This window comes from Tarenaya hassleriana, unplaced genomic scaffold (assembly GCF_000463585.1).
Source record: "Tarenaya hassleriana unplaced genomic scaffold, ASM46358v1 Cleome25, whole genome shotgun sequence".
Lineage (NCBI taxonomy): Eukaryota > Viridiplantae > Streptophyta > Magnoliopsida > Brassicales > Cleomaceae > Tarenaya > Tarenaya hassleriana.
The window spans coordinates 742,633-768,703 of NW_010965775.1; the positions used below are offsets into that span (position 1 = coordinate 742,633).

The 26,071-nt window shown below is 34.9% G+C and overlaps 6 protein-coding genes and 1 pseudogene across 12 annotated transcripts in view; 3 read left to right on the plus strand and 4 right to left on the minus strand.

The window, feature by feature from the left end:
• LOC104816287 overlaps window positions 1–1,038 on the plus strand; it is a 3,848-nt gene extending 2,810 nt beyond the window's left edge. For 3 of the 4 annotated variants that reach the window (XM_010545022.1, XM_010545020.1, XM_010545023.1), the window contains 3 exons: window positions 148–206; window positions 568–625; window positions 796–1,038. In XM_010545022.1, coding sequence (XP_010543324.1) covers window positions 148–206; window positions 568–625; window positions 796–830 — 152 coding nt within the window. In that variant the 3' untranslated portion in view covers window positions 831–1,038. The other variant, XM_010545021.1, reaches the window with a different exon arrangement.
• A 73-nt stretch (window positions 1,039–1,111) lies between these two features.
• LOC104816286 (THO complex subunit 4B) lies at window positions 1,112–3,475 on the minus strand. Its single transcript, XM_010545019.1, has 5 exons — window positions 3,183–3,475; window positions 2,850–3,017; window positions 2,227–2,295; window positions 1,956–2,146; window positions 1,112–1,500 (listed from the first exon to the last, which is right to left on the minus strand). The coding sequence occupies exons 1-5, from the start codon at window positions 3,345–3,347 to the stop codon at window positions 1,335–1,337; spliced, it is 759 nt and encodes a 252-aa protein (XP_010543321.1). The 5' UTR covers window positions 3,348–3,475; the 3' UTR covers window positions 1,112–1,334.
• Window positions 3,476–5,502: 2,027 nt separating this feature from the next.
• On the plus strand, window positions 5,503–8,616 carry LOC104816290 (short-chain dehydrogenase TIC 32, chloroplastic-like). Of its 3 annotated transcripts, none has more exons than XM_010545026.2 (8): window positions 5,503–5,782; window positions 6,656–6,869; window positions 6,991–7,070; window positions 7,169–7,322; window positions 7,415–7,493; window positions 7,617–7,701; window positions 7,846–7,892; window positions 8,289–8,616. In XM_010545026.2, the coding sequence occupies exons 1-8, from the start codon at window positions 5,665–5,667 to the stop codon at window positions 8,496–8,498; spliced, it is 987 nt and encodes a 328-aa protein (XP_010543328.1). In that variant the 5' UTR covers window positions 5,503–5,664; the 3' UTR covers window positions 8,499–8,616. The 3 variants fall into 3 exon arrangements, with proteins under 3 accessions (XP_010543328.1, XP_010543329.1, XP_010543327.1); XM_010545027.2 differs by having other exon boundaries at window positions 5,504–5,782; window positions 6,638–6,869; window positions 8,359–8,490; XM_010545025.2 differs by having other exon boundaries at window positions 5,505–5,782; window positions 6,638–6,869.
• Window positions 7,751–12,120, minus strand: LOC104816289 (UNC93-like protein 3). The gene is made up of 11 exons (XM_010545024.2): window positions 11,816–12,120; window positions 11,330–11,487; window positions 10,974–11,037; window positions 10,778–10,891; window positions 10,655–10,699; window positions 9,925–10,175; window positions 9,544–9,634; window positions 9,324–9,436; window positions 8,888–9,011; window positions 8,594–8,802; window positions 7,751–7,978 (listed from the first exon to the last, which is right to left on the minus strand). The coding sequence occupies exons 1-10, from the start codon at window positions 11,960–11,962 to the stop codon at window positions 8,614–8,616; spliced, it is 1,296 nt and encodes a 431-aa protein (XP_010543326.1). The 5' UTR covers window positions 11,963–12,120; the 3' UTR covers window positions 7,751–7,978; window positions 8,594–8,613.
• A 155-nt stretch (window positions 12,121–12,275) lies between these two features.
• Window positions 12,276–14,485, minus strand: LOC104816291 (actin-depolymerizing factor 1-like). The gene is made up of 4 exons (XM_019202849.1): window positions 14,382–14,485; window positions 13,324–13,498; window positions 12,884–12,973; window positions 12,276–12,761 (listed from the first exon to the last, which is right to left on the minus strand). Exons 1-4 carry the CDS (start codon window positions 14,383–14,385, stop codon window positions 12,611–12,613), a joined length of 420 nt encoding a protein of 139 aa, XP_019058394.1. The 5' UTR covers window positions 14,386–14,485; the 3' UTR covers window positions 12,276–12,610.
• Window positions 14,486–21,602: 7,117 nt separating this feature from the next.
• LOC104816292 lies at window positions 21,603–22,182 on the minus strand (annotated as a pseudogene).
• A 2,275-nt stretch (window positions 22,183–24,457) lies between these two features.
• Window positions 24,458–25,826, plus strand: LOC104816293. 2 transcript variants are annotated; one of them, XM_019202828.1, is made up of 3 exons: window positions 24,458–24,701; window positions 24,878–24,986; window positions 25,432–25,826. In XM_019202828.1, exons 1-3 carry the CDS (start codon window positions 24,657–24,659, stop codon window positions 25,557–25,559), a joined length of 282 nt encoding a protein of 93 aa, XP_019058373.1. In that variant the 5' UTR covers window positions 24,458–24,656; the 3' UTR covers window positions 25,560–25,826. The 2 variants fall into 2 exon arrangements, with proteins under 2 accessions (XP_019058373.1, XP_010543332.1); XM_010545030.1 differs by having other exon boundaries at window positions 24,881–24,986.
• Window positions 25,827–26,071: the final 245 nt, after the last annotated feature.

Sequence of the window (26,071 nt, forward strand, 5' to 3'; positions counted from 1 at the left end):
AAAGGGGGGGGGGGGGGGGGGCAGCTTCTACTGCTATATATATGCTATATGGCATATATAGCACTTATTGCATATATATATATATGCTATATCGACACTATGAATCACATTCTTCTACAAAAAGGAAAACTGTTGTTAATTTTGCAGGAAGATTGCTCGTGTCAACTTTAGAGTTCTGGCGCAATCAAGTTCCAGTCTATGATGCGGTATGGGAATTTGATGTTCACAGTTCACTTAAAGATCGTTTTCATTCATAGTGACTAATCTCAATTCTCGGCATGTTGTTGATCTTCGGATAATTAATTCTTCACGGCACCAATATGAGTATCTGAATTCTTAGATTCTCCTCCTGCATATCTATTTACTCCATGTTTCATTGTTAACATAGTTTTTTCTTTCCAGCAGAGGCAGAGTTCAATTCTACTACACCATTCACATTGCACGCTTTCTAATCGATCACACGAAAACTGAGCATGAACTCTATGGATGGAAATTAGGCTCTTGAACCAGTTTGATCTTGACATCTGCGTTCTTGGTTATGAATCTGGGTGTCTTACTTGTTTCCAGGGCCGTAATATCATTGGAATAAAGGAACGCATCGACGACACAAGTCCAGTTAGTAGAGGTTTGTTTCCGTCAAAAACTACAAAAGAATGAAATGTTAGCTCCTTTGTTCTCAGAGGGTGTATAACAAAACAAGTATTGAGTCGTATATCCATACGTATGTGTGTATGTGTGTCCCTCCCTCCCTTATGATGGTGTCTCTCTCTTCTTCGCTTTCTGCCTCCTTGCCAGGGAAAGGATCAGAGTCTGGAAGACGAAGAAGATAAAGACAACCACAAAGCAACCAGCCGAGAGTAATGTACTTCCGTATGATGTTGTTTTTTTAGGATCCAAGTAAGTAGCCATCACCTCTCCAAAAGTACAGTTAGTCATAAGGATCTGCGATTTTTTTTCTTTAATTTAAATGTAAACTGCTTTGTATTCTTTTGTCCCTAAAGCCACATAATAATGGGTTATGAATCTTACAACAAGCAATTCTGTGTTTGTGTTTAATCAAATCATATGCTAAGAAATGATATCAAGTCAGCAAAACACACAATACACATCATATCCTCTAACATTGAGGCAACAGTTTAAATTTAAAGCAAGGATCAAGTTCCCATGGTACAGGTACAGACACAGCTAAACCCTGCAATAACGCCAAAACCCAGATTGACAATCTTACAAATTCAATCTAACAAAAGAGCAAAGTCTGGTACATCAAAGCATTATCATGGACCCTGAACAAAACCAAAAACATGCCATGTATAAAGCTCAAACTGGAATTCGCCTTAGTTTCCTCCTTCGGTTTCCATGGCCTCTTTGTGGTAGCTATCCAGGTCAGCATCAAGATCCTCTTGCGACACCTTTTCACCTCCACGACCTCTACCTCTCCCACGACCTCCCCCCCTTCCACCACCACGTGGCCTCCCCGCAAAACCACCTCTTCCCCTGCCTCTGTTACACAGTAGATTCTCTAATAATAAGTCGACTTGACCAGGGAGTACGACAAGTTTAACACTTTATCACCATTTCAGAATAGCTAACAGTAACTACACTACACCCACGATGAATAATGTTATCAACATACTAATAAATCCCATCCGAACTACAGGCATCTTTTTCAATAAAAGCTGATCAGCCAACAAATGCAATGAACTCAATCGGCCCCAGATTTTAGGCATCTGTTTGTGTCCTTGTACATATATGCAACACATACTCAACAAAGATCAATGGCTAAAAACTAAGCCCATAGACAACCATCTGCTATCTTTCTTCAAATCTTAGGAACATAACTGGTAACCAATTCTATCTGTTTGCTCAGTAACATGATATGATGAGCTGCCATGTAAGAAATCACACTAAATAAAGTGATTGTTAGTATAGGCCACCTAGGTTATAACAATACAGACCTTCTGAGGGCACCATTTAAATTTCCAAACATCCTGTTTGCAGGCAAAGGAGGCGGAGCTGGAGTTGGAGCTGAGAGATTTGTCCCCACTATCTCAATCTTCATTGGCTTGCCATCCAGTTGAACATTGTTGTACCTCTTGACAGCAGCCATGGCATCAGCTCTCCTGGAGAAGACAACCTCAGCTGTACCCTGGGAGAATGGTTTTACTGCTTAATCAGGATAAGGCTCTTTCATAGTAGATGCTGACACAGTTGAAACTCCACTAGTACCTTCGATCTTCCACTCCTGTCGTAATGAATGCCATATCGTTTAAGGTCACCAACCTCTGCGAAGAGCTCCTACAAACAAATAAAAACTTGCATTAGCAAAAAGCAGATACTTCACATAGGCAACCCCCATTACAAGTCATAAAAAGGCACTAAAATTTCAACCCGGACATTTAAAGAGAGTAGACTCGTAAAGCAAAGCAAAGCAAGGCAAGTAACCTAGTGATCAATACAAAATTAATATGGATTAAAGGGGCAAATAAAAGGGTGACCGAACAATAACCGAGACCAATTCCAATTCCAAAACAAAACTTTACATTTTCCGGATAAAATACAGTACTCATTACCAAAACTACAAAAATGTTGCCAACACCCGAACTCAAGCATGAACCTAAATTAACCATGATCCAGACCAAATTTGACCACCCATTATAACTTAAGATGTAGGCATCTGAAAAAAAAAATTCAGTTTTCTTCCTGATCCGTTGGCCAAGAACTCAGATACCCTATTTGAAATTCTTTTATCCTTTTCAGTATTCCAAATCATATGCAAACCACAGACGCCGTATCACAGCCCATCCCTGACCCCTTAATATATTAAAAAGAAATGTAAAAACGAAGCTAACCTTAATATCTTCGTTGGAAACCCCGAAATCTAAATTGGAAATGTAAAGCTTAGTTCCAGTCTCAATTGAAGAAGCACCGCCCGCAGAAAGGACCCCAAAACCCGCCGCCATAGATGCATCGCCCGCGAACATGTCGTGCTGCCACGCTGAATCTGGAGCTGGTACCGGCTGTTGTTCGTCAAAGAAGAAGAATAAACGAAAACAGATCTCAACTTTTTTTCACAACCGACTGAAAAACCCTACGAATCTCAACTTTTTTGCACAACCAACAAAGAAACCCTAGGAATCTCTGCTCTTGGAGGAAGATGAGATGAGGAGAAATCAATTGCTGACCGTTGAGTACGGTGCCACTCGGTTTCCAACGCGGTTGGCGAAGCGGCGAGCGGGACCCGGACCACCGGATCCGCGACCACCGCTGCCGCGGCCCCCACGGGATCCGGCGGATTTCCGATTAGTCTTGATGATATCGTCAAGTGACATGTCCAAAGCACTCGACATCTTCGCCGGATCTTCTCTGCGTCTGAGATCGGAGAGAGAGAGAATGAAGAAGATGAAACAAGAGGGGGATCTAGGGACTAGGGCTTTGTTCGAGCGAGAAAACGCAAGGGAATTGCCAAATGCCGAGGCTCTTTTCGACGTAAAAAACTATTTATAGAATCATTCCGAAAAGTGACGCGGTATTTATTTAAGGATTGTGTTTAACACCCAAAGTTTATAAATTTTCAAAACGGTCCATTAAGCCTTTAAACTGAAAAATCCAGTGACAAAATATGATATTTGATTCAATTAGCATTTTAAAAAAATAGTAGCTAGCAATTAAAAAAAGGAAACATACATGTAAATTCGATTGAAGTAGAGGAGATGCGATGAATTTAAAATAATATCAAATGATGTTCTTTTCAGGAGATAATGGATATAGGAATATGAGGACTAAAGTGATAAATTATGAAACATGTGGGACTTAATACAAAATCTATAATAAATATCATTTGGCGGCGTTGACGAGTAATAAAGTCATTGTGTTGTTTACTAATGGGCCTTAGTTAGATATATGGGCCTCAATAAAGAAAATGCACTAATGGGCTAAAATGTTGGCCATTCAATCCAAAATAAAACTAAATCCGGTTAAGGGTGGTTGTAGGCGCAATAACCGGTACAATGTTGTGAAGCTTACCCGGATTATATTTGTTAATGCAACAAGCCAAGTCATCATAACAATGTTTTGAATATTAAGTCATAACAATTAGTGTTTTGACAGGTTCATGTACCTGAAAATATATAATCCAACATGATTTATTGCATTTTTTGAAATAGCATTTACATGCATGCATGGGCAAGAAAGAAAAAGAAATTGACAAACCATTCTAAATTCAATTATAAAATTGACAACTCGCAAATATATCCATATTCACACCATAGTGTAAGTGTGAACTGTTTAAACTAAAAGTACTAATGAGCCTCTTCTGACTTGGCTCGGATATGTTTTATTATTATAACAACAAATACGGAATACCATGATAAAATCTCTCTCTCTATATATATACATATATATATTTTTTCCAAAAAAATAGAAAAATTCCAACAAAAAACCCTGTACTTTTTCCTCGTCATAATTTAAATCCTCTATTTTTTTATCCAAAAAAACATTGTAATTGGCAGATAAAACTCTATACTTTTAAAACTTAGCAAATAAAACTCTTAACGAAAAAAAAAATACTATTTAATGCTGACATACATCCTAGTCATCTGTCACATCATCAACCCCTAATATTTATAATATTAATTAATAAAAAATAAAAAAATAATATTAATAAAAATAAAAATTTGATACATATATAATAAAATGATATACATATATACACATATATAAACATATTTATATATATATATATAATACATTCATATATATATATTTATATATAAATATGTTTTATATATACGTGTGATATATATATTTTTTTCCTAAAAATCATACATATATCACACATACATATAAAATATATTTTTATATATAAAATATATTTATATATACATATATATATATATATATATATGTATATTATATATATTTATATGTGTGTGTATATAAAAATATTTTATATGTATGTGTGATATATGATTTTTTTCTAAAAATCATACATATATATATAATGATTTTTAGGGAAAATACATATATAACACATACATATAAAAAATATAATTATACACATATATAGATATGTATGTATTATATGTGTATAATTTTTAAGGGAAAATCCTAAAATAATACCTGAACTTTTCAATATGTATAAATATGTTTATATATGTGTATAATTTTTATGAATGTATATAATTTTTAAATTTTTATTTTTATTAATATTACTTTTTTATTTTTTTATTAATTAATATTATTAAATATTATGGATTGATGATGTGGTAGGTGACTAGGATGTCATGTCAGCATTAAATACTATTTTTATTCGTTTAGGGTTTTATTTGCCAATTTTTAAAAGTACAATGTTTTTTTGGATTAAAAAAATATAGGGTTTAAATTGCGACGAGGGAAAATACAGGGTTTTTGTTGGAATTTTTCCAAAAAAAATCTATACATATGTATACACGCGTAGAGGTCCATCAAAAACCAAGATTAACATTAATTCTCTTGCAACTCGGCCGTCCCCATGTTATAAATATCATTCTCAATGCGCCATACTGTTCTTCAAAAGCCTCTCTCTCTCTCTCAAAGATAGATTTGTGTGTGAGTGTTTGTGTGTATATATATATATGTATATTATCAAATTGGGAGGTGAAATTGGGGGAATATAGAGAAAGAAACATGGGAATATATTCGCTGGTGACAGGGAGACGAGGAGCAAGTGGATTTGGATCTGCCTCCACGGCCGAAGAGGTTACACAAGGGATTGATGCATCTCATCTCACTGCCATCATCACAGGTACATACATATATATATATGCTCATACATATGCGTTGTGTTTGTGTGTGTGTGTGTATATATGTATGCAACCACAGGTGCATATACATACACTGGTGTATCTATTTGCAACACATATATATACAATACACACGTGATGTGTGTGTGTACAGACATTGCATAATGTACATTTGTGCTTTGTTTTGTTTTGACATAAAAGGAGGGATATATCATATCATCAAATGGAAATGGTTCCTTAAACATTAGGTTAAGGACATTAATTTATGTCCATTTTTAAATTAAAACATAAAATATGATCTGACAGTGTCAGATCCGCAATTGTACTTATCCTAACGAAACGTTTTTTTCCTCTCATATCCAAGCTCCAATCGTTGCACGTTTTAGATTCTCAATCCGTTTTATTTCACATTTCCAACGCAATTAATCATATTTCTAATAGAACATACATTATTTTTTAATTATTTTCTTAGATACACATTTTTCCTCAATAAAAAAAAAATCCAGTGCCCCAACAATATTATATATATTCCCTTATGGTTATAACGGTTACAATTATATACACCCTTTGAAGTTTTTCTCTTTCCAGCACCGACAACGATCCTATCAAAATCAAATTAAAATATGTAGGTCCAATCCAATGGGAATGGTCCATTTTCTCCACTATACTGTTCAAAATTCTACGCGAACAATAAAGTATGATGCACGAATCGACCGACTTTGAAAGCGAGTACTGAAGTGGATGCATACGACGTTATCATATATACGATAAAGTCCACGTGTCTCGTCGATATTATTAACATACCAAGAAGATATTTTATAATAAATTTTTAAATAATAAAAAAAAAAACTAAACAGGTGGATCAGCGGGAATAGGATTGGAGACAGCGAGGGTATTGGCGAAGAGAGGAGCACATGTTGTAATTGGAGCCAGGAACGTGGGAGCTGCGGAAGCCGCCAAGAGAGAGATCTTGAAACACAACTCCTCCGCACGTGTTCATGTCCTCCACCTCGATCTCTCTTCCGTTTCTTCCGTCGGATCTTTTGTCCGCGACTTCGATTCCCTTCATCTCCCTCTCCACCTCCTCATGTAAATCTCTCTCTCTCTCTCTTTATGTGTGTGTACATATATATATATATATATATATATATATATATATGTATATGGATATATTTAATGGTCGTAACAGATACGCCGTTGTGTGTTACAGAAACAATGCAGGGATAATGTTCTGTCCGTTCCAACTGTCTCAAGATGGAATAGAGCTGCAATTTGCTACAAACCACATCGGTTCCATTATGTTTTCTTTTATTCATTTGTATTTTATTTTATTGAGTAAATTGTAATTTGGAATAATTGAATATATGCATGTGTATATATATGCATAGGTCACTTCCTATTGACAAACTTGCTGCTAGAGAAGATGAAGAAGACAGCAAAAGAGAGTGGCGTCGAAGGAAGGATTGTGAATCTCTCATCCATTGCACACAACTTCACTTACCCTCACGGTCTCCGCTTCGACAGCCTTAACGACGTTTCCCGGTAGGTTTTCTCCTCCATTATTTTCAAAGTACAAAACATTTGTCGATATATATATCCATTTTGTATGATCTCTATGCATAATAATGCATCAGCTACTCAGACAAGAGAGCGTACGGGCAATCTAAATTGGCGAACATACTGCACGCCCTAGAGCTCTCTCGTCGGCTTCAGGTGCATCTCCCCACATTTTAAATTTCTTTTTTTTTATAATACATACATATATATATATATATATATGTGATTCTAAATGTTAAAAAAAATATATCAGAACAACTGATTGAAATGTGTTGGTAGGAAGAGGGGGTGAACATCACAGTGAACTCAGTGCACCCAGGCCTCATCCTCACCAATCTCTTCCAACACACTGCCCTTTTAATGAGTATGCCCTTTATGTTCCCAACCTTCATTGTATACACACATAATGCATAAACACACGCAAATACATGCATATAGACACATACATACACATACAACCTTCATTTCTTATTTCTTACTTCTGACCATTATGGAACATGGTTTGCAGAGTTCTTAAAGTACTTCAGTTTCTTCTTGTGGAAGACTATACCTCAGGTACCGCCTACAATTGTTTACATAGAATTTCGAATTCGTCCGACCTCTAGATCGGTCCGAATCCACGTTTTTAGCTGTTAACAAACCTACATTAAAGTGTGAAAAAGAGTCAGAATCCCAATCCTACGATACTCCTCCGAGACTCAAACTACAACACTCATCACACAGGCAACTTAGAACACAGACTATCATCCATTCTCTTCCTCTAGAAACAAAATGTCTAACTATACTCAGTGATTTAGGAATTAGGTCAAAACCGACAAGTTTATAACAACCAATGCAATACTTCAATCCTATCTCGTAACACTGGTCGATTATATTCCCTTACAAAGAATATATTTTTGGGTTTTTTTTTCTTTTTCTGGAACCTATTTTTCTCATGCCAATCACAAACAGGGGGCAGCTACGACATGCTATGTTGCTCTGCATCCTAGTTTGAAAGGAGTGACAGGAAAATACTTTGCAGATTGCAATGAAGTCACCCCCAGCAAATTAGCCAGAGACGAATCTCTGGCTCAGAAGCTTTGGGATTTCAGCGTCAAGCTTATCAACTCGGTCTCCAGCAAGATTCCCCACTACTCCCCACCCGGTTCCAAATCGGTTTAAACAGTTGTGTCTTGCTTCACTATGTATCTTGGTTCTCCAAATTCCATCACAACATTTTCATAGACGCTATGCTACTATGCGAACAAACAACTTACTATTGAGTTTGGTGATTCATTCACTGGCTTTCGCTGTGGTTGTACATTCCCTCTACCTGAAAAGTTAAAAAGAGGAAAGAAACAATCGAAAGGCATAGCATGATGAGCAAGATTATGAGCATGGCCTGCAGCGATAAGTAGGGGCTGAGGAAGAAAACTGTTGCTATTGCCGCGCTCTCCCACACTTTTAGCTGTGAGAAAGCTCCTTCCTGTGTCCAGAACCGGACAATCTGTGAAAAACATGTCCGTGCTGTGCGTTTTGGAGGGTGAAATCAGTTAGATGAGCAATAGTACCGTGTCATGCTTGAAGACCAACCCAAGAAGAGCGCTTATTTGAGTCTTTAAAGCTCCATCACCAATGCCTAGTATGGCCGCCATCAGAAGTGGGTACACGGTGCCGAGTACTCCATTAGTTAGCCTGCGTATTGCAACACTATATTGTCACCTAAACGAATCTTGGAAATTTTGGAACTAACTCATAAGAATTACTCCTGTGATTTCATGGACATTTAAAACAAAACGGAAAAGCAATGGCCTCAAAAGGACATTGCTGGTTGAATGCGTTTCCGACGGTACAAAGAACTCCTAAAGCGCCGTAATCCAAACAATTGCCTTGGAGCCTAAAGTATTCTATTCGTGTCTCGCAGGTATTGCATCCCCATATCATGCAGTTGGGTGTAGTTTTGACAACTGAAAGATAGATTATGGTAAGAAACATAAAGTAATGAACCTGTATCCAAGAAGAAGCCAAACGAACACAGCAGCCTGAGCAACAGCTCCACCAAAAACTACGAAGGTGATTGATGAGAGACCAGAGGTAAATCGTCCAACAGTTATTGAACACTGCAATAAGTTTATGACATAAACTAGATTCAATCTCGCATAACTCACATAAATCAGAATTTCTATTAGCTAAATGTGTTCTTTCGATTTTTCCCATTCATACTTACAGCCGCATCAAAAGCTCCATAGACTGCCATGGCACCTCCAACACCTGAGACACCAATTGCCGGTGTGACAACATCCTTGGTAAATTCAGCCCTAACAGAAGAAAGATATGGTAGTCCATATAGAATGAAATGTATTTGATACATGAACAGCTGAAAACATGAAAAGATTTGGTTGCATTTGCTGTCTGGAAGAGGCAGTCAGATAAAGGTAGAACTAAAGGTTGAAATGTGAATGGAAGGATAATACTAAATAGGTCATAAGTTTCATATAAGGCCATCTTTTCAACATAAATGAGCTGATGGCCCTAGTCAAACAAATACTTATTTATGCTATCCTTGCAATGTAAAGAGTGGTGAATTTAAAATTTGTGAGAAACATACCAAACAAATGCCGATTGCAATCCTGAATATGCAAGAAGTGGGATGATCAATAACATCCGTATGTCAAGCAAAGGAGTAATTATCATTCTTGGCAAGGTAACTAGAGAGTCGCAGAAACCAACAGAAGAACCCTCAGATTCTCTTCCATCTTCTGTCTCACATTTTTTAATGAAAAACATCAATATCGTGCCCAATGTCATACTGAAGAGAAACACCATCATCAATAAGGATGTGCTGCTGGTACTTCCTTCCTTCACATTGATGAAAAGAACATGGAGTTATCTAATGAATGCAGGAACTATAAATTATAAGAGGAAATGCAGGTTTACGGTTCTGCCACATCATATACTTCGCCAAGATAAAACATTCGAATTTGGTGTTCTCATACAAGCAGTAGGAATCCATCTCTCTGAAGGGCCGACTTGGCTCAGCGGTAAAACCATTTACCGTGGGGTCTGAGGTCGCGGATTCGAATCCATCTCTCTAAATTAAAATGTAGGGGCAAGGTGGCCTAGTATATTCCCTTCCCCAACACCCCCACTAGATGGAGATACGAACTAGGTTGGTCCTTTTATACAAGCAGTAGGGAAATGCAAGTGCAACTGCACACTAAAAGAGTGCTTAATGTGGTCAAAAGGTCAGCAACAAAGAAACCAGCAGCAACAAGATCAAGATAACAATGAGACATGCAGATTATACTGGGTACCATTAACAAGCAAACAGGACATACCTTTCCATCTCTTAGTAATGCAAGCGTGACAAGATTCCCAAACAGCTACAAGTAGATTCACAGGGAATTCATCAGGAGCAGAATAGACTAAAAAAATATAGCAGCATTCCATCATGTATGCACCTGGTGACAGGCAAACATGGCCCAGAATTCCCCCATGAAGATACCAAGTACTGGTCCTTCAAGCAAACCATGATCCTTAGCATGGCTTCGCGCGATAGAAGTGAGGTAAGTTCCCTGGATGAAAGGGGGGTGTAAGAAGATCTAGTGACCAAATCAATATAAGAAAAAACAAAGGAAAGGGAATATGCACTTGCACCTGCCCAACCCATATTATTGAAGCCGAAAATCCAAGGTACAGAGAGGCTGGAACCATGGTAAGCCTAGAACAAAAATCAATGCCAAGAAAAGCAATCTTTTGAGTACACAAATATGTTTAGGTATAGAACGCCAGACATACACTTCATGATCAACTGCAAACGAAGAATTAGAAAGTCGAAATGGGGACTTTTATGTTCATGAATATTGAATTGGAGAACCATATGAAGAAACTTCGAGGCAAAGGCCACAAAAATCAATTCGAAGCATGAGCCTGCTACTGCTCCAACACCAGTATTCCATGAAGAGGAGTTGAACACCATTATTTCATTAAGACAAGATAACATAAGACAGTACCATGAAGGCTTCAGATTTGCAGCAACAAAGAGCCAGTAGCCAGTGGTTCCCAGAACCAGAGAGTTCTTCGAGCCAATCAACCGGACAACAAAAGACGCAACCATGGAGAAGAACGTGAAGGACAAATACAATATCCCAAGAGAGATTGTTCCCAATTCCTAAATAAAAAATCAACACAACCAGAGATAATTAATTTCAAAAACACATTGCATTATCTATCCCCTTGATCATGATAATTAGACGAGGGTAAATTTCAGGCATTCTTTCTCGAAAAGTATCATCCTAATACTTATCGATTACACCAGAAATAGCAGCGGAAACATCAACCGTAACTCAAAACGTATCGATCAGATTGGGAAAAAAATCAACGGAACCTACAGAAAGGAAAGATCTCAGTCATGTTTCAAAATTCTCATCAATTAAAGCAGAAATAGCAATGGAAAATCAACTCGCGACTCGAAAATGAAGAACTCGGATGGTGATGACCTTGTTGAGGGTGCTTTGGAGGTTCTGAGAGGCACCGTAGGCGAGGAAGATAAGCAAGAAGGAAACGCTGAGGATATGAACATCCCTCGTATAGCTCCTCCGGTCGCCTCCGAGCAACGCCGATCCCTCCTCGATCCCACAGTCCATGCTGGATCTTCCGCAGAAATGAATCAATTTCTCGTAGCGGAAATTTGAAAACCGCACTGTTTGGCTGCCGATAAAATTAATCCTGGAGTCGAGATGTCCTTTAAACCGACCCGGTTTTGCAAACCGACGACCCGGTTAAAATTTTGGGCTAAACGTGTATGGGCTTGCAAAGCTTTGCCGCCCACAAACTGGCCCATGCACAAGTCAAGTAGAAATATATTTATTATTTTTCATAATAATGAATTGGTGATCTTCAATATTCAATTATTTTAAAAAAATACCAATCATTGGGTCTTAAAAATACTATACGAGGTAGAACAGAATCAAAAGATAAACCATACACAACGGCAAAATGATAAAAGAAACCAAAGGGAGAGTTTGTCCGCAACAGTTTCACAGGCTTTCATAATCAAAAAAGGTGCAAACCCCCCGACAGGTCACATTATATAGCGAATAGACCATCGAAACATGGATATATATATATATATATATATGAGTAGAGTATCACCACAGCTCTAACATCATCACCATGATCATCATCATCATCATCATCATCCCATGAAGGCTATAGTTGCCATAGAAGTAGAGAATACCGGGTTTTTGTAAAAGAAGCCCTCCATTCTTTCGTTTGGAAAAAGGCTGTTTGAGCTAATTGGCACGGCTCTTGATGACATCGATGCCCATTTCTGTTGGATCGGTAGCTTGCAATTCGACTTGGATACCGTCGAGTTCTCTCTTGAATCGGTCTTTGGAGCTGGCGTATATCATCTTGCTCCTCACCCTTGATGTATCAGGCGACCTACAATACAAAAGAATGAAAAGATACCGATACAAATGGAAAAAAAAAACTAATGAGATGATCCCCGGCATCAATAAAGCTCTCATCTTGGTCGGTTGCTTGTGAAGAAGAGGAAGAAATACCAAGCGATGAAGAAGATCCTGCTCTTCTGGCAATTCTCCTCTGTGACAAAATCAAAGTCATAGACTGCATATCGGCACTCATCAGCAGGATAATGCATAAACACACGCAAATACATGCATATAGACACATACATACACATACAACCTTCATTTCTTATTTCTTACTTCTGACCATTATGGAACATGGTTTGCAGAGTTCTTAAAGTACTTCAGTTTCTTCTTGTGGAAGACTATACCTCAGGTACCGCCTACAATTGTTTACATAGAATTTCGAATTCGTCCGACCTCTAGATCGGTCCGAATCCACGTTTTTAGCTGTTAACAAACCTACATTAAAGTGTGAAAAAGAGTCAGAATCCCAATCCTACGATACTCCTCCGAGACTCAAACTACAACACTCATCACACAGGCAACTTAGAACACAGACTATCATCCATGGAAGACTTGCTGCGAAATCTTCGTATCCGAGGGGGGGTTCCCCCACCTTCTCCACCATTACTTGCTTCTGCTTCTCCTCTATTTTGAAAACTATGAAGCGGTGTCTCCTTTTCGCCTTCAGCTCAAGAAACTTGAGCTTGCACTCATCATGAACAGCCATGCCCGACACAGCATTTGCCTAAGGACGAACAACATTGGGCTTGTTATATTATATCGACGACAATCAACGGATCCAATGCTAATCAGACTCTACAATGAACTATACTCGATATTATTATCCTAACTGAATACTAGTCATGGATATGTTCTTGTTGTTGTTCAAACAATCATTGCCACTAACATTTCTCGTGATTACCCTGCATCATTGTATAGGTGATTCACACAAATCAAAACAACACCGTTGTGGAAAACAGATCTAGAGCTTTCACCCAATCAAACTATTGTGAACGTGACTCTGAATTACGAGTTAACCCGAATCAAAATGAGCATACAAGCTTCACCAACAAACCTAAGATAGAAAAATCAAGCATTGCATCTGCTACAATCACTAACCAATCACTAGATTGAGAGCAAATTCAAGATAAAATTGGGGAAACTAAATCAACAACAGAAAAGCCTCGAAATGATCCGCTGGCTAAAATACAGCAGACGAAGAGTTAACCATGGAAATTCACTTCGATCACGATAACTGAAACAGCCAAAACTTTGTTACCGCATCAACAGAAAATGGAAGTGGAACAGTTCGATCGACTTGATTCCCGGATGATCTTGCAGAAAACCATAACCAGAAATCCAGAATACAGGCAAAGTAACCAGAGAATTTTCTCGGCAACCAAGCAGAAACCAACAAGAAAGATCAAGAAACTAAGAACGCGTGCAAATAAGACAAGTAGAATGAAACGATCCATCCGATCGCTGAAGGAACTTCCAGGGACAGATAGCGAAACCGACGCAATTTCCAGGCGATTTTCTCAGCAACAAAACAGCACCGAAGAGAAAACGACAACATCACAGATTCACAGAGAAAACCGATATGAACAGAGAATCAAAGAAGAACTCACCATTTCTTATTCTTTTTTTTTCCCTTAGACGCGTTGCAATCGAGAGGAGCGTAGAGAATCTTGCGAGAAACAACGAAACTCTCACGAAGACACTAAAGCAAAAAATATCGCCTCCAGAGGGAGCGGTGCAGTTTTTATATGCGGGCAGCGGGTTTTGTGAGCACGGATGATCCCATGCGACGAAGCGTAGCGTGCACAATCATGATGAACGAATCATGTGTCGCCACGTCAGCAATGCACTCTTTGGTTCTCCGGCCTTTTCTTTTGAATATGGTGTAATGTAAAAGAATATGGACGAATATTCAAGCTAAATAAAATCATAACATATGTTTAAAGCATTGGTCTATTATTCTTGCATGATATTATTATCATCATTCCCATCCACATTACACATTTTTTATAGGCAATAAAGCCAATATATTTTTTCAATTTTATATTAGTAAACAAGAAATGGTTTGACAAAGATCATATCAGTACTAATGAATCGGATTCCAATAGAACTCCACGATTAAACGTATTTAGGTGAGAATAGTATTAAGATTGGTGGTCTTTTGGGAAGTCCTCGTGTTGCACTCATTTTCCTTTCTTTTTTAATTTCTTTGAGGAAGTTCCCAAGTCAGTGGTTAATGACAACTCAATACCTAGGGGTGGAGAGTTCGAAATCTCAAGTGTCTGAACGCCTCCTTGAATCGATCAGTTTCGTTTGGTTTATCTATTCCGGTGATTTGTCGGCTATTGCGTGGGGCCACGTGGGTTTACTGTCCGCGATATCGTGTCATCCGTCCGGCCTTTGAACTGCAAGGTGTTGCGGTGTCCGGTCCGAAGGGTCGAGGTGGTTTCCAAACGTTAAAAAAAAAAAGATTATGGTAAAAAACCAAATTTTTTAAAAAAAATCAATTTAATTTATATATATATATATATATATATATAGTTTTAGCTCGTGGACGACATGGTATGGATTAGTTGGGCCTGGGCCCATTAAAAAAGATTCTGAAGTACTGTCCTAGCGTCAATCCAACGCAACCCCTTTCGGCCTTTCCTCATGCACCACGTGGCGATAGTTCCCGTGTTATCTTCTTGGATTTTTTTCCCTCTGTTTTTGTTTTTGTTCTTTCAATTTATTAAAACCCAAAATATTTAAATAAATAGTTTCTACTTAAAATTATTATTATTTTGTTCCTTTTTTAAAATTATTTTTACTTTTTCGGGCACATACTAATATTAATATTATTTGTTCCAAAGAAGCTTTGTATAATTAAAACAAAAATAGTAAGCATAAAATATATCATATGAAATATTTTTATACATAATATGTGCGTACGACGTAACGTATTTTGACTATTCAATCAAAAAATTACAGAAAGCAAAAGTCAAATGAATATTTAATTCAGTTGTTGTTGCTTTTGCTTTTCATGTTTGCTTTTATATTCTTTAGTTTCCCATCAAATACTCAAAAATCGAGGGATTATATAAATAAACAAAAACATTTTATCATCTTGATCTAAACAAAATTTTATATACCATATTCATTGAATCCTATGGTTATCCAATTTTTCAATTTTGTCATCATCTCGGTTATATATACATATATATATATATGTACGTATGCACGACACAAGTGGTAAGATCTCTAGATTTACCTTTAGATTAGATAACTTGCAAGTACGGTGAAAACGATTGAGCACATTAAAACATATTTTTCCCATGTGAATGTGAGAACGTTAATGGCTCCTTACATTGCTCTCATATGTTTTGTTGCTTATTTTTATTCCTCAAATTATATTATAAATGTATTAAAGATTTTCAATATATATATATACAGTATATCATGCCAATTCTATATTACTATATATTTTCATATATAAATCATATTTCACCGCGGCGGTTTGTCAAATTATCTAATGATGGAATTTCAATTGCACCTTAGTAAATAATAATAATAATAATAATAATGTGTGACGAAAAGTACATTTGGGTCGCATAAATTATATTAATTTTACAAAACTTATAAAGAGAAATGCATGAAAACCTGCGTCACTGTGAACCCCAATGGAATCTTCTCCTTTGATTCGCCATTTAATTTCCCCCAAGAAAATTGGATCCACAAAATATTTTTACTTTTTTACAACATTTTCACTAATCATTTTAATTTTGAAATTACATTTTTTAGAAATTCGTGATATATTTTCGACCCAGAGAGTCCCTTTTTTTATATTTCTTAATTTAATGTATAGTAGTATCATCATTTTCTATTTAGTTTGTTTGTGCAAAATGGAAAAATAAGATTATTTTCCATTTCTGGAATACAGCTTACAAAATTTATAATTAAAAAATAAAAAAATGTTTATACTAGTTTATTGCATGAATTGGTTTTACCTGTAGTAGAGTAGTTTTTGTTCTCTGAAAAGGAAAAAGTTGTGTATATATATATATATACAATTATTTATGTAATAAAATTAGTGGTATACTATTATAAAAAAAACATGATTTTACAAAATCATATAATTTCCACGTGTTAAAATTAAAAAACTATAGAGAGAATAAATAGGTCTACATGTGTTTGTTTTCTTCTAGTAATTCAATTATTGTTTTTTTTCTTTTGAAATTAAGTTTCCGGATCTGGTAATTTAGGACAAGCATCCTTATATTGTTTTGACTATGATTTCCAATGTCTATTATCATGCGTTTAAAATAAAATAAATTTAAATTTTCTAAAAAATTATTTACTATAAGAACCTATGGAATCAAATCGATATAATATGATCAATATGAATTTGATACCATATAAAAATAAATTTATCTAAAAATGAATAGAACTCAAAATCAAATATGAAAATAATCAAAGAATCAAGAAACGCCAATTTCTTTTTAAGACAATCAAAATCAAATTCCACTTAAATCAGACAATAAAATTATATAAAATATAATCTTATTAAACTAAACACTATATTAGAAAAATTCGAAATCTAAAAAAATATAATGAAACCAAAGAATCAAGAAACACTATATTATAAAATATAATCAAAACTCGAAATCTCGACCGGTGTATTGATCTAATGAAGCCATTAATTGATAGATTTACAAACACGAAACAAAATTGCGTAAACGTAAGATCGATGGTAAAGGAAATCTAAAAAAATATTAATTTATATGTAAATCATTTTTTTTTAAAAGCTAGTCGTTTTTCAGTGTTCTTCATTCGACGCTCACAAGCAGAAAATTAAAGGGGAAAAAATAAGAATAAGAAGAAGAAGAAGGTGAACAGAGATTTAATTAAACATGAAAAGCATTACAAATTGCCACTGATCCATATTATGAGATGGATAAAACCTTATTATTATGCCGAAAAACAGGGAAAATATATATGATCTGAGGATCATATTAAAGGACAGGTGAATATGGGTAATTAATTATTAATTAACTACGCTGATCCATTGATCTTCTGGTCATCCGTCGGGGCATTGTTGCGGTCAGGAACCCCCGGCGCCTGAGGAGATGCGTGCGGCGGAGGGACCTGGTTGCGCGGCGGCGGAGGAGGAGCGGCGGCGGCGGCGGGTGGAGGCGGATGGCAGACGCCGTTGGAGAGGTCGGATTCCGACAGGTCGAACTGGAAGACACTCTGAGAGGGCCTCCTCTGGTGACGTATTCTCGGTCTTTCCGACATGGCAGCTTCGGATTCAGACAAGAGATCGAGAGAGAGAGAGAGAGGGAGAGAGAGAGAATCTGAGAGAGGAGCGAGTGAGGAGTGAGGGCAGAAGAGTGGTGCTTATAAAGGGGATGTGAAAACGTGTTAGGTAGACAGTGATTATCCGAATCCTGGGTATGTGGGTTCTCTCCAAATTATCTCCCTCTGTTTATATGTTTTCGTGATTTTTATTTATATATTTTTATATATAATATATATTATATTATATACAAAAGAACATATGGTGAATAAAGAATTCTTAAAACAAATTATTCCTTTTTTACAATTTGAGGAGAATTGGTTCGAAAATGAAGATCACATTCACCTTTGTATATTGTGTGTGTGTTTTTTTTGGGACAGTAAATTGTTGGGTTTGTGAGCTATTTAAGTTTTGAAATGCAAGTTGAAATATTTGTTTCTTTCTCCCTTTCACAATTTAAAACTATGTTTTGATTCATATAGTTTTCGCGGGAACATTTAAATATAATTTTCGCGGGATATCTAAACCATAGATTACGTGTTATTTACGTTATTTACATTTATATAAAAGATTCGGGAATTTGTTATTTTATCGTTTATTTTATTCAAAAAATATAGATTATATTTGAAATATATAAATTAAATCATCATATTTTAGTAAATTTAAATTTATAAACCGTGTACGTATTACATATATAAATGATAGATTACGTATTATCTACGATAACTTATTTTTATCTAAAAATGTATTATATTTATCATTATTTTTACATTATTATTATTTTTCAATATCGATAATATTTTAAAAATTATAAACTGTTTTTTTTAATATTTTAATACAATTTGAAATTGTAGATTCTATAACATATTTGTTATTTAAATTATAGAGTACATATTATTTACGATATTTAAGTTTACAAAATTTTGAGATTTATTATTATATGATATCTCGAAATTAAATTTCCTTAAAAGAGTATGGATTATAATTGAAAAAATGCCAATGACATAATAATATTTTACTAAAACTAAAATCATAAATCAGATCGTAAAATTTTATAATGAAATTTTAAATTGTAGAATATATATAATGCTTATTATCTAAATCATAGAATAAATATTATTTAGGATTTGTTAGTGAGTGGTATCCAAGTTATTTAATTTTTTAAGAGAATGTAGATTGTATTAACAATTCTAATATTTTAATAAATTATACACATAAACTACATGTATCAGTCCATAATATTTAAATGAATAAAAAAAATTATAAACTGTGGGATGTTTAAAGAATATCTCATGTAATCCATGTTATTTGAACAAAAAAATTCTTCATACGATTTGGAATGTTTTAAATCATAGATTGCAAGCAATCCACGTTATTTAAACTAATAACAAAAATCCATACTAACCAGTTTAATCCATTTTATTTAAATTATATAGAGTGTTATAAATTATAGATTATGTGTTATTAACGTTATTTAAAAAAATGCTAAAAAAGATTTTATAACCACGGGATATTATGCCATTATTTTCTACCCACTGTATTGAAACTATTTTCTTAAAAACTGTTTGCAAGTGCAAACAGTTTTTAAATCCATATTATTTACCTCTTTTAACGTATTTCACTTTCATTTGGGACACGGTTTTGTATCCATTGTGTATTCGAATTATTTTTATATTTTAATTTGAATTCAGTTTTCCATTCACAAATTTATTTTTGTAAAGCGAAATTCGTTTCCATTTGATTTTTAAATTCGTATTTAAATTTTAAGTCAAATTCAATTAAAAATAAATTTAATAAAATATATATATATATCATTTCTTGCCGGATTTGATAATAAATTACATATTATGGGTTGAAGTAATATTTTATTTCAAAAATGGTAAAAAAAAGGAATTATGTCTTTATGTAATAGTTTTGCAAGAAAAGGAAAAGTAATTTGGGGTGGATGAGGCCATGTGGGGAATGTAATAATAGGTCTAGAACGATATTTTTTTTTGTTGGTCATATAAAATCATAACTGTAAAAATTTCCAATTAAATGCAAAAAAAACAAAATAATGATAATAACCATCAAAGTTCATTGCATTTGACGGGTAAACAAAATAATGGTCTGACATTACATTAAAAACTTTAGATAAGCTTTTGCATTAAATTAAACCCACTTTATTTCCGGAGAGGACAGACATTTCTCTCCCATGTGAGAGGACTCATGTCTCCATGTCAGTCTCATTGAATTTAAGTTGTCATGATCTCATATGACCCATTATTGTACAAACGTATATTCAATTATTATACATGGATTTCTGTATATATTTGTTATTTAAAAGAATTACAATTTAATTACAGTTCGATTCTCTAGAAACCAAGTGAGATGATAATTGGAATTTAAGGAAATTATGAACATGATTAGTATATTTTTATTATCTAAAAATCCATTTGGTCCAAATGAGGACAGTCCAAAATCTTATCCCATATTTTTTTTTCCTATATAAGTTCAGAGGCGTGGACATATTAAGAAAATCCTATCAAGAACATTAAATCTGTAGATAAAAAATTCTATTTTTAGTAGTATACTTGTTTTTCCATATGCGCGCCCTTTCTGTTTTTGGGTTATCCAGCATTTATGATGTACATATATTTTAGGGAAAATAATAATTTTTTATTCTTGAAATTTGAAAAAAGGAATGTTAGGGGAATAAAATCTAGGCGTAATCAAAGCCTAAAGTGTCCACCTCTACCAAACAATCTAAGGTAATATTTACCAAAAACAAAAAATAAAAAATAAAAATAAAATAATATCATTGTAACTTTGCTGACATAAAACAATGGGCCGCATCTGAACAGTAAATGCGTACCTTGTGGGCTTTAAGATTTTGATTATGGGCCTGATGGGCTTGGCCTTAAATTTAATCACCAATATTATATATTTATTCGTTTACACCAATAATATATATTTAATGCTGTGATTTGTTTTTTAATGGTATAATCTGACAGTGGATAATCGGTTTGGATTCGATTCCATTATATTCGATTGTATTTTGGATCTTTTAAAAATACAAAATTTTTTATTAACTTTAGTTCTATTCAATTTTTAAAAATTTATTTTGTAATTTTCCAGACGGAAAAAATATATCCACGCGATCGCCAACTAATCGATCCCCAGCCGCCGATTATCTCCAATCCAACGGCTGATATTCCTCACATTAACAACCCAACCTCGTTTGCAAAAATATCAAACGCCAAATTTCCCTTGGGTATAGCGATACATTTTCTCGGGAACCACGTTGAGATATGCACATTGCCATTGACAGAACTTCATTTTCTCGGGAACCAAACAAGATCCGCAATTTAGAATGTGATGCTTACGAATGATTCACGTTAACACAGCTCTGAATAATTCATTGGCGCGTCTGTGTTCCATGTTTGTCTCATAACCCAAAACCCTAAAAGTTTCACTGTGTGTAAAGACATAAAATTTGTATGTGGCAGAAAAAACCAAGGATCATCAGGATGGTCCGAATGCTTGAAATCATCCAAACGTTGATTGAACCAAGGATCATCAGTAGGAACAAAAACCCTAATTTCACTTCCAGGGAAAAGTGATGATGGGCAAGAAAAAAAAAATGTTGTCTTCTGTTTATGTATGTGGCTAAATCTCAAGAACAGATTGCTTGCGGAGAAAAAAAAACAAAATCAGATCGGAACAATTCGGCGTCGTTTAAGAACTGGTGAACTTAGTGACAGCCTTGGTTCCTTCCGACACAGCGTGTTTGGCCAATTCGCCGGGCAAGACAAGCCTAACTGCGATCTGAATTTCACGGGAGGTGATCGTCGGCTCTTCTTGTTGTACCGAGCCGAACGCGAGGCTTCCTGAGCAAGCTTCTTGAAAATGTCGTTCATGAAGCTGTTCATGATCCCCATGGCCTTGCTGGAGATTCCGATGTCAGGATGAACCTGCTTCAAAACCTTGAATATGTTGATCTTGTAAGTCTCTGTGCTCTTCTTCACCTTCTTCTTCTTCTTCTCGATCCCACCTTCATTCTCTATCTTCTTCTCCGCCTTCGGCCGCTTCTCTGCCGGCTTCTTCTCCGCCTTTGGCGCCATTTTCGAACAGATCGCAACAAAAATGGATTTCGCGCGAGAGCAACAGAAAATCGACAACGGAGGACACGTACGGTCCGGTATTTATATCGGTGATGGAACGACTATTATTGGTTGGTGAAACATTAACACGGATCGATGACGTGGCATCCCCCATCGTCGATTGGTATATTGTACGGTTCAGATCTTGTCTCGTACCGCAGGCTGCGGATGATGTGGGCTTTTATGGGCCGTAGCAAAATGGATGAATTAATAATATGAACCAATATTATATAATTATAATATGGCCCATTAAGGGTGAGCGTAAAAACTAAAAAGAAAAGTATCTATAAAAGGAAAATATATAGGTAATTGTCATATGCTTAAAATAAGAAAAGGACGTTTTTATACGATGTGATGAGCGGTTTCACGGATATTTTCTAATATATATCTTTAAACCCATAAATTTGCTCCAAAAAAAATGTAATATTTACGTATATATGATGTGTAGTTTTTATACACGTATACTACAGAAACAACGTATATCTTAATTAATTAAAATTATGTGATATTTACTCATTCAATGTTAATTAATTATATTTCTTTTTAATATCAAATTCCACAAAACACACATATATATTATGATATTTCTCGTGAAGCATGCAGACAGTTGCACATGGTGGATTCCCAATAAGGGTTTTCGACGTAAACACATACCAACTACGTACTGTTTTCGAACATATGAAACCTGACAACTTCCGGATAAGTGGGAAACTCCAAAGTACAGTTCAGTAGAGTCTTGTTATTTTCGACCATTTGGAAATCTACTTTACGTCGTCCCAATACCCTTCCTGTTGTTTCTCTATATTTATATTTACGTTATATTTTCTTTTAAAATTCTAAACACCTCAATATATTATATATTTTACCTTTCTTTTCAAAAGTTGAATGCAAAACATATCGAAAACAAAATGAATATTCTGAAAACGTTGTGTGGATTTTTTTTACGTTTTTATTTTACATTTTTTTTATAACCAGAATGGTTCTCCAAACCTTCGATCCGGCTATATCTACCCTAGATCCGAGACCAGTCTTTGTATATAGACCATTTTGGTCCAGAAATTATATACCTCTCCACCAGTGGAATCGAACCCAGAAATTTGAGGATGACGTTGTCACCTCTCAATCACTGGACCATCAACTGTTGTGTTTTTTTTTTTTTATTTTACATTTGTTTACACTAGCTAGTATTTATGTGTATCTATATTGCCTTGTGTACCAAGAACATCTAGAAGATTATAATTGAATATTGTCTTACTAAGATAGACAGATCAACATATAAGAGACATGACAAAGTTGTTTTTTTTTCAACTAGAATTAGTATTCAATTCGGGATGGACATTTACATGATTTTTTTCTATGTGTTGAGAGATGTAAGTTGATACGAAGTTATGATTAATTTTTGGATTATCAAAAGAATAATAATAATATATTTGAAAACTAATTTTCTAAGACCGTTTTGGTTACTGAAATCAGCTTATCATGCAGATTGGGTACCTAATAATTCATTCATGCAAAGGGCATGACTGATTATTATTTAAAACTCATTGAAGATTGGTAGAGTAAAATTAAGTATATGTATAATAAAATACAATCCAATAAAGCTATGCTTTCACTCTCATTGGCTATTATTAGCATGTAACAGTTTTCACGTGAATTCAATTTGAAACAAGTTGCTAGCAAATATAATGAATGATTATAAATATTCACGAAGAAAACATGGAATAATTATAAGTTTATAACATTATTAGTAATGTTTCAAAAAGGTGGGCCAGACTTCACGTGGTCATTGGGCCAGGGCCACGTAAGCATAGGGATGAGGGGAGGTGCTTAGTAAAATCTGTTCTAATCTCCGATCAGCCAATCGTAAGGCAAAGCCCACGTGGAATATGGGTCCCACAACCAGCACGTCGGCTCGATAGCCCATTATGTTATGCATTGCCAATATAGGTAGCCTTTATTTAAATATCTTTTTGGCATTTGATTGATTAGCTTCTTTTTGTATATTCAAACATTTATACATAATTAATATGTTGATAATTAATAGAGTTTTTTTATTTCAATTTACCTGATTTTATGAATTCATTGTGTTTTTCTATATTTTTTTGTATTCTAATAATTGCTACGAAATTTTAAATTAAATATTTTTTAAAGCTTTTATAAACTTTGTATTGTACTTATATATATATATATATATATATAAAATACAGGTTTCTTTTTTTGGATATTTTATTCTGTCTTACTATAAAATAGTATTCATCTTTTTCCTTTTTCCGTGTCACCTCCCCTAATATTCTTCTTCCTTCTTCTCCTCTTTTCTATTTCTCTTCCACCTATTCTCTCTGTATGCATAACCATTAGAAATCACACATAACTATTTGATTTTGATATATACATAATCACAATAACACACACATATATATATAAAGCCATACAGTTCTTAAAATTATTTTTTTTTGGCGATATTCATATGGGTGAAGGAGATCATAGTTCGCCTGCTTCGTATATCCATCTGGTAAGATTTGTATATCTACTAATATCCACCGCTTGTTTATTTCACCGGTTGTGTGATTATATGAATTGAACGAGTCTTGATTTGTTGATGTGGCGTCTCCTTATATATAATATTGAATGTATATATACATATATATATATATATATATATTGATGTATGCGTGTACATATGTGAAGCAGGTACATCACTTGATAGAAGAGTGTTTATTATTCAACATGGGCAAGGAAGAGTGCATGGAAGCTCTATCCAAGCATGCAAACATCGAACCAGTCGTCACTTCCACGGGTGCGTAATATCTATACGTATATATACAAACATATATATAGACACACACACAAATACGTATATGGTTGCTATTAATGTTAATTTATTGCAGTTCTTTTATCATTGTATATACCATCTTACATTGGAAATCTCGTTCACACGCAAAGGGTTGTTGTCAATGTAATTGGGTTGACACGTATCGCACACGTATACACAAGCATATATAAACATGTATATATACAGATACACACGGCTCGTTTGGAACATGAAGACATGTATTAATGATAAAAACAATGAAATAACAAATATGTCCGGCCAAATTCAAAACCATAATTAAAACTGAACTTGAATATGTAAAATTAGAGACAACCCGAACTTATCCACACACAAAAACTATATATAGATGTATAGCGTATATATTTAATTTTTTCGGATATATATATATATATATATATTGAATTTGCAGTTTGGAACGAACTGGAAAAGGAGAACAAAGAGTTCTTCGAGGCTTACGAGAAAAGCAGAGAAACAAGACCGACCGAGAAAGAGACAGCCCGAAGAATCCGAGATTTGCTTTCTCGAACTAAGATATGATATATATATATATATATATATATATGTGTGTGTGTGTGTGCGCGCGCGCCCGCGTGTAATTGAATATCATTATATATAACGTTAATTAGGGTTTAATAATTAAGTAGGGACGCTAATAAGACAAGCCCTTGTGATCGAGAATATGCATTAGGAAATTCTCTTTTATTACCTTTTACTAGAAAGGTTTGCTCCCATTCTCGAAAGATGTTGAATAGTACTGTGGTGATCCCATGTAATTCAACGGTAAATCGAAGGACGTTTATGCAATTTCCGAAAAAAATATAATATAAGAAGTTAAATGAATAAACAATTGGACAGAACATCGGAAGATGGGAGGCACGTGGATCACACGTGTCATAGGATTGCGTGCTTGGATGGGTGATGCATGGACCGACGGCCGGGGCTTTTTTTGGTCCCCATGTTATAAGCGTCGTCTGGTCTGTTTTCATATGACAATTTGCCCAATTTGTATCATGTTTTGCTAATTTATGTCGTTGGAATCTTCTGTTCAT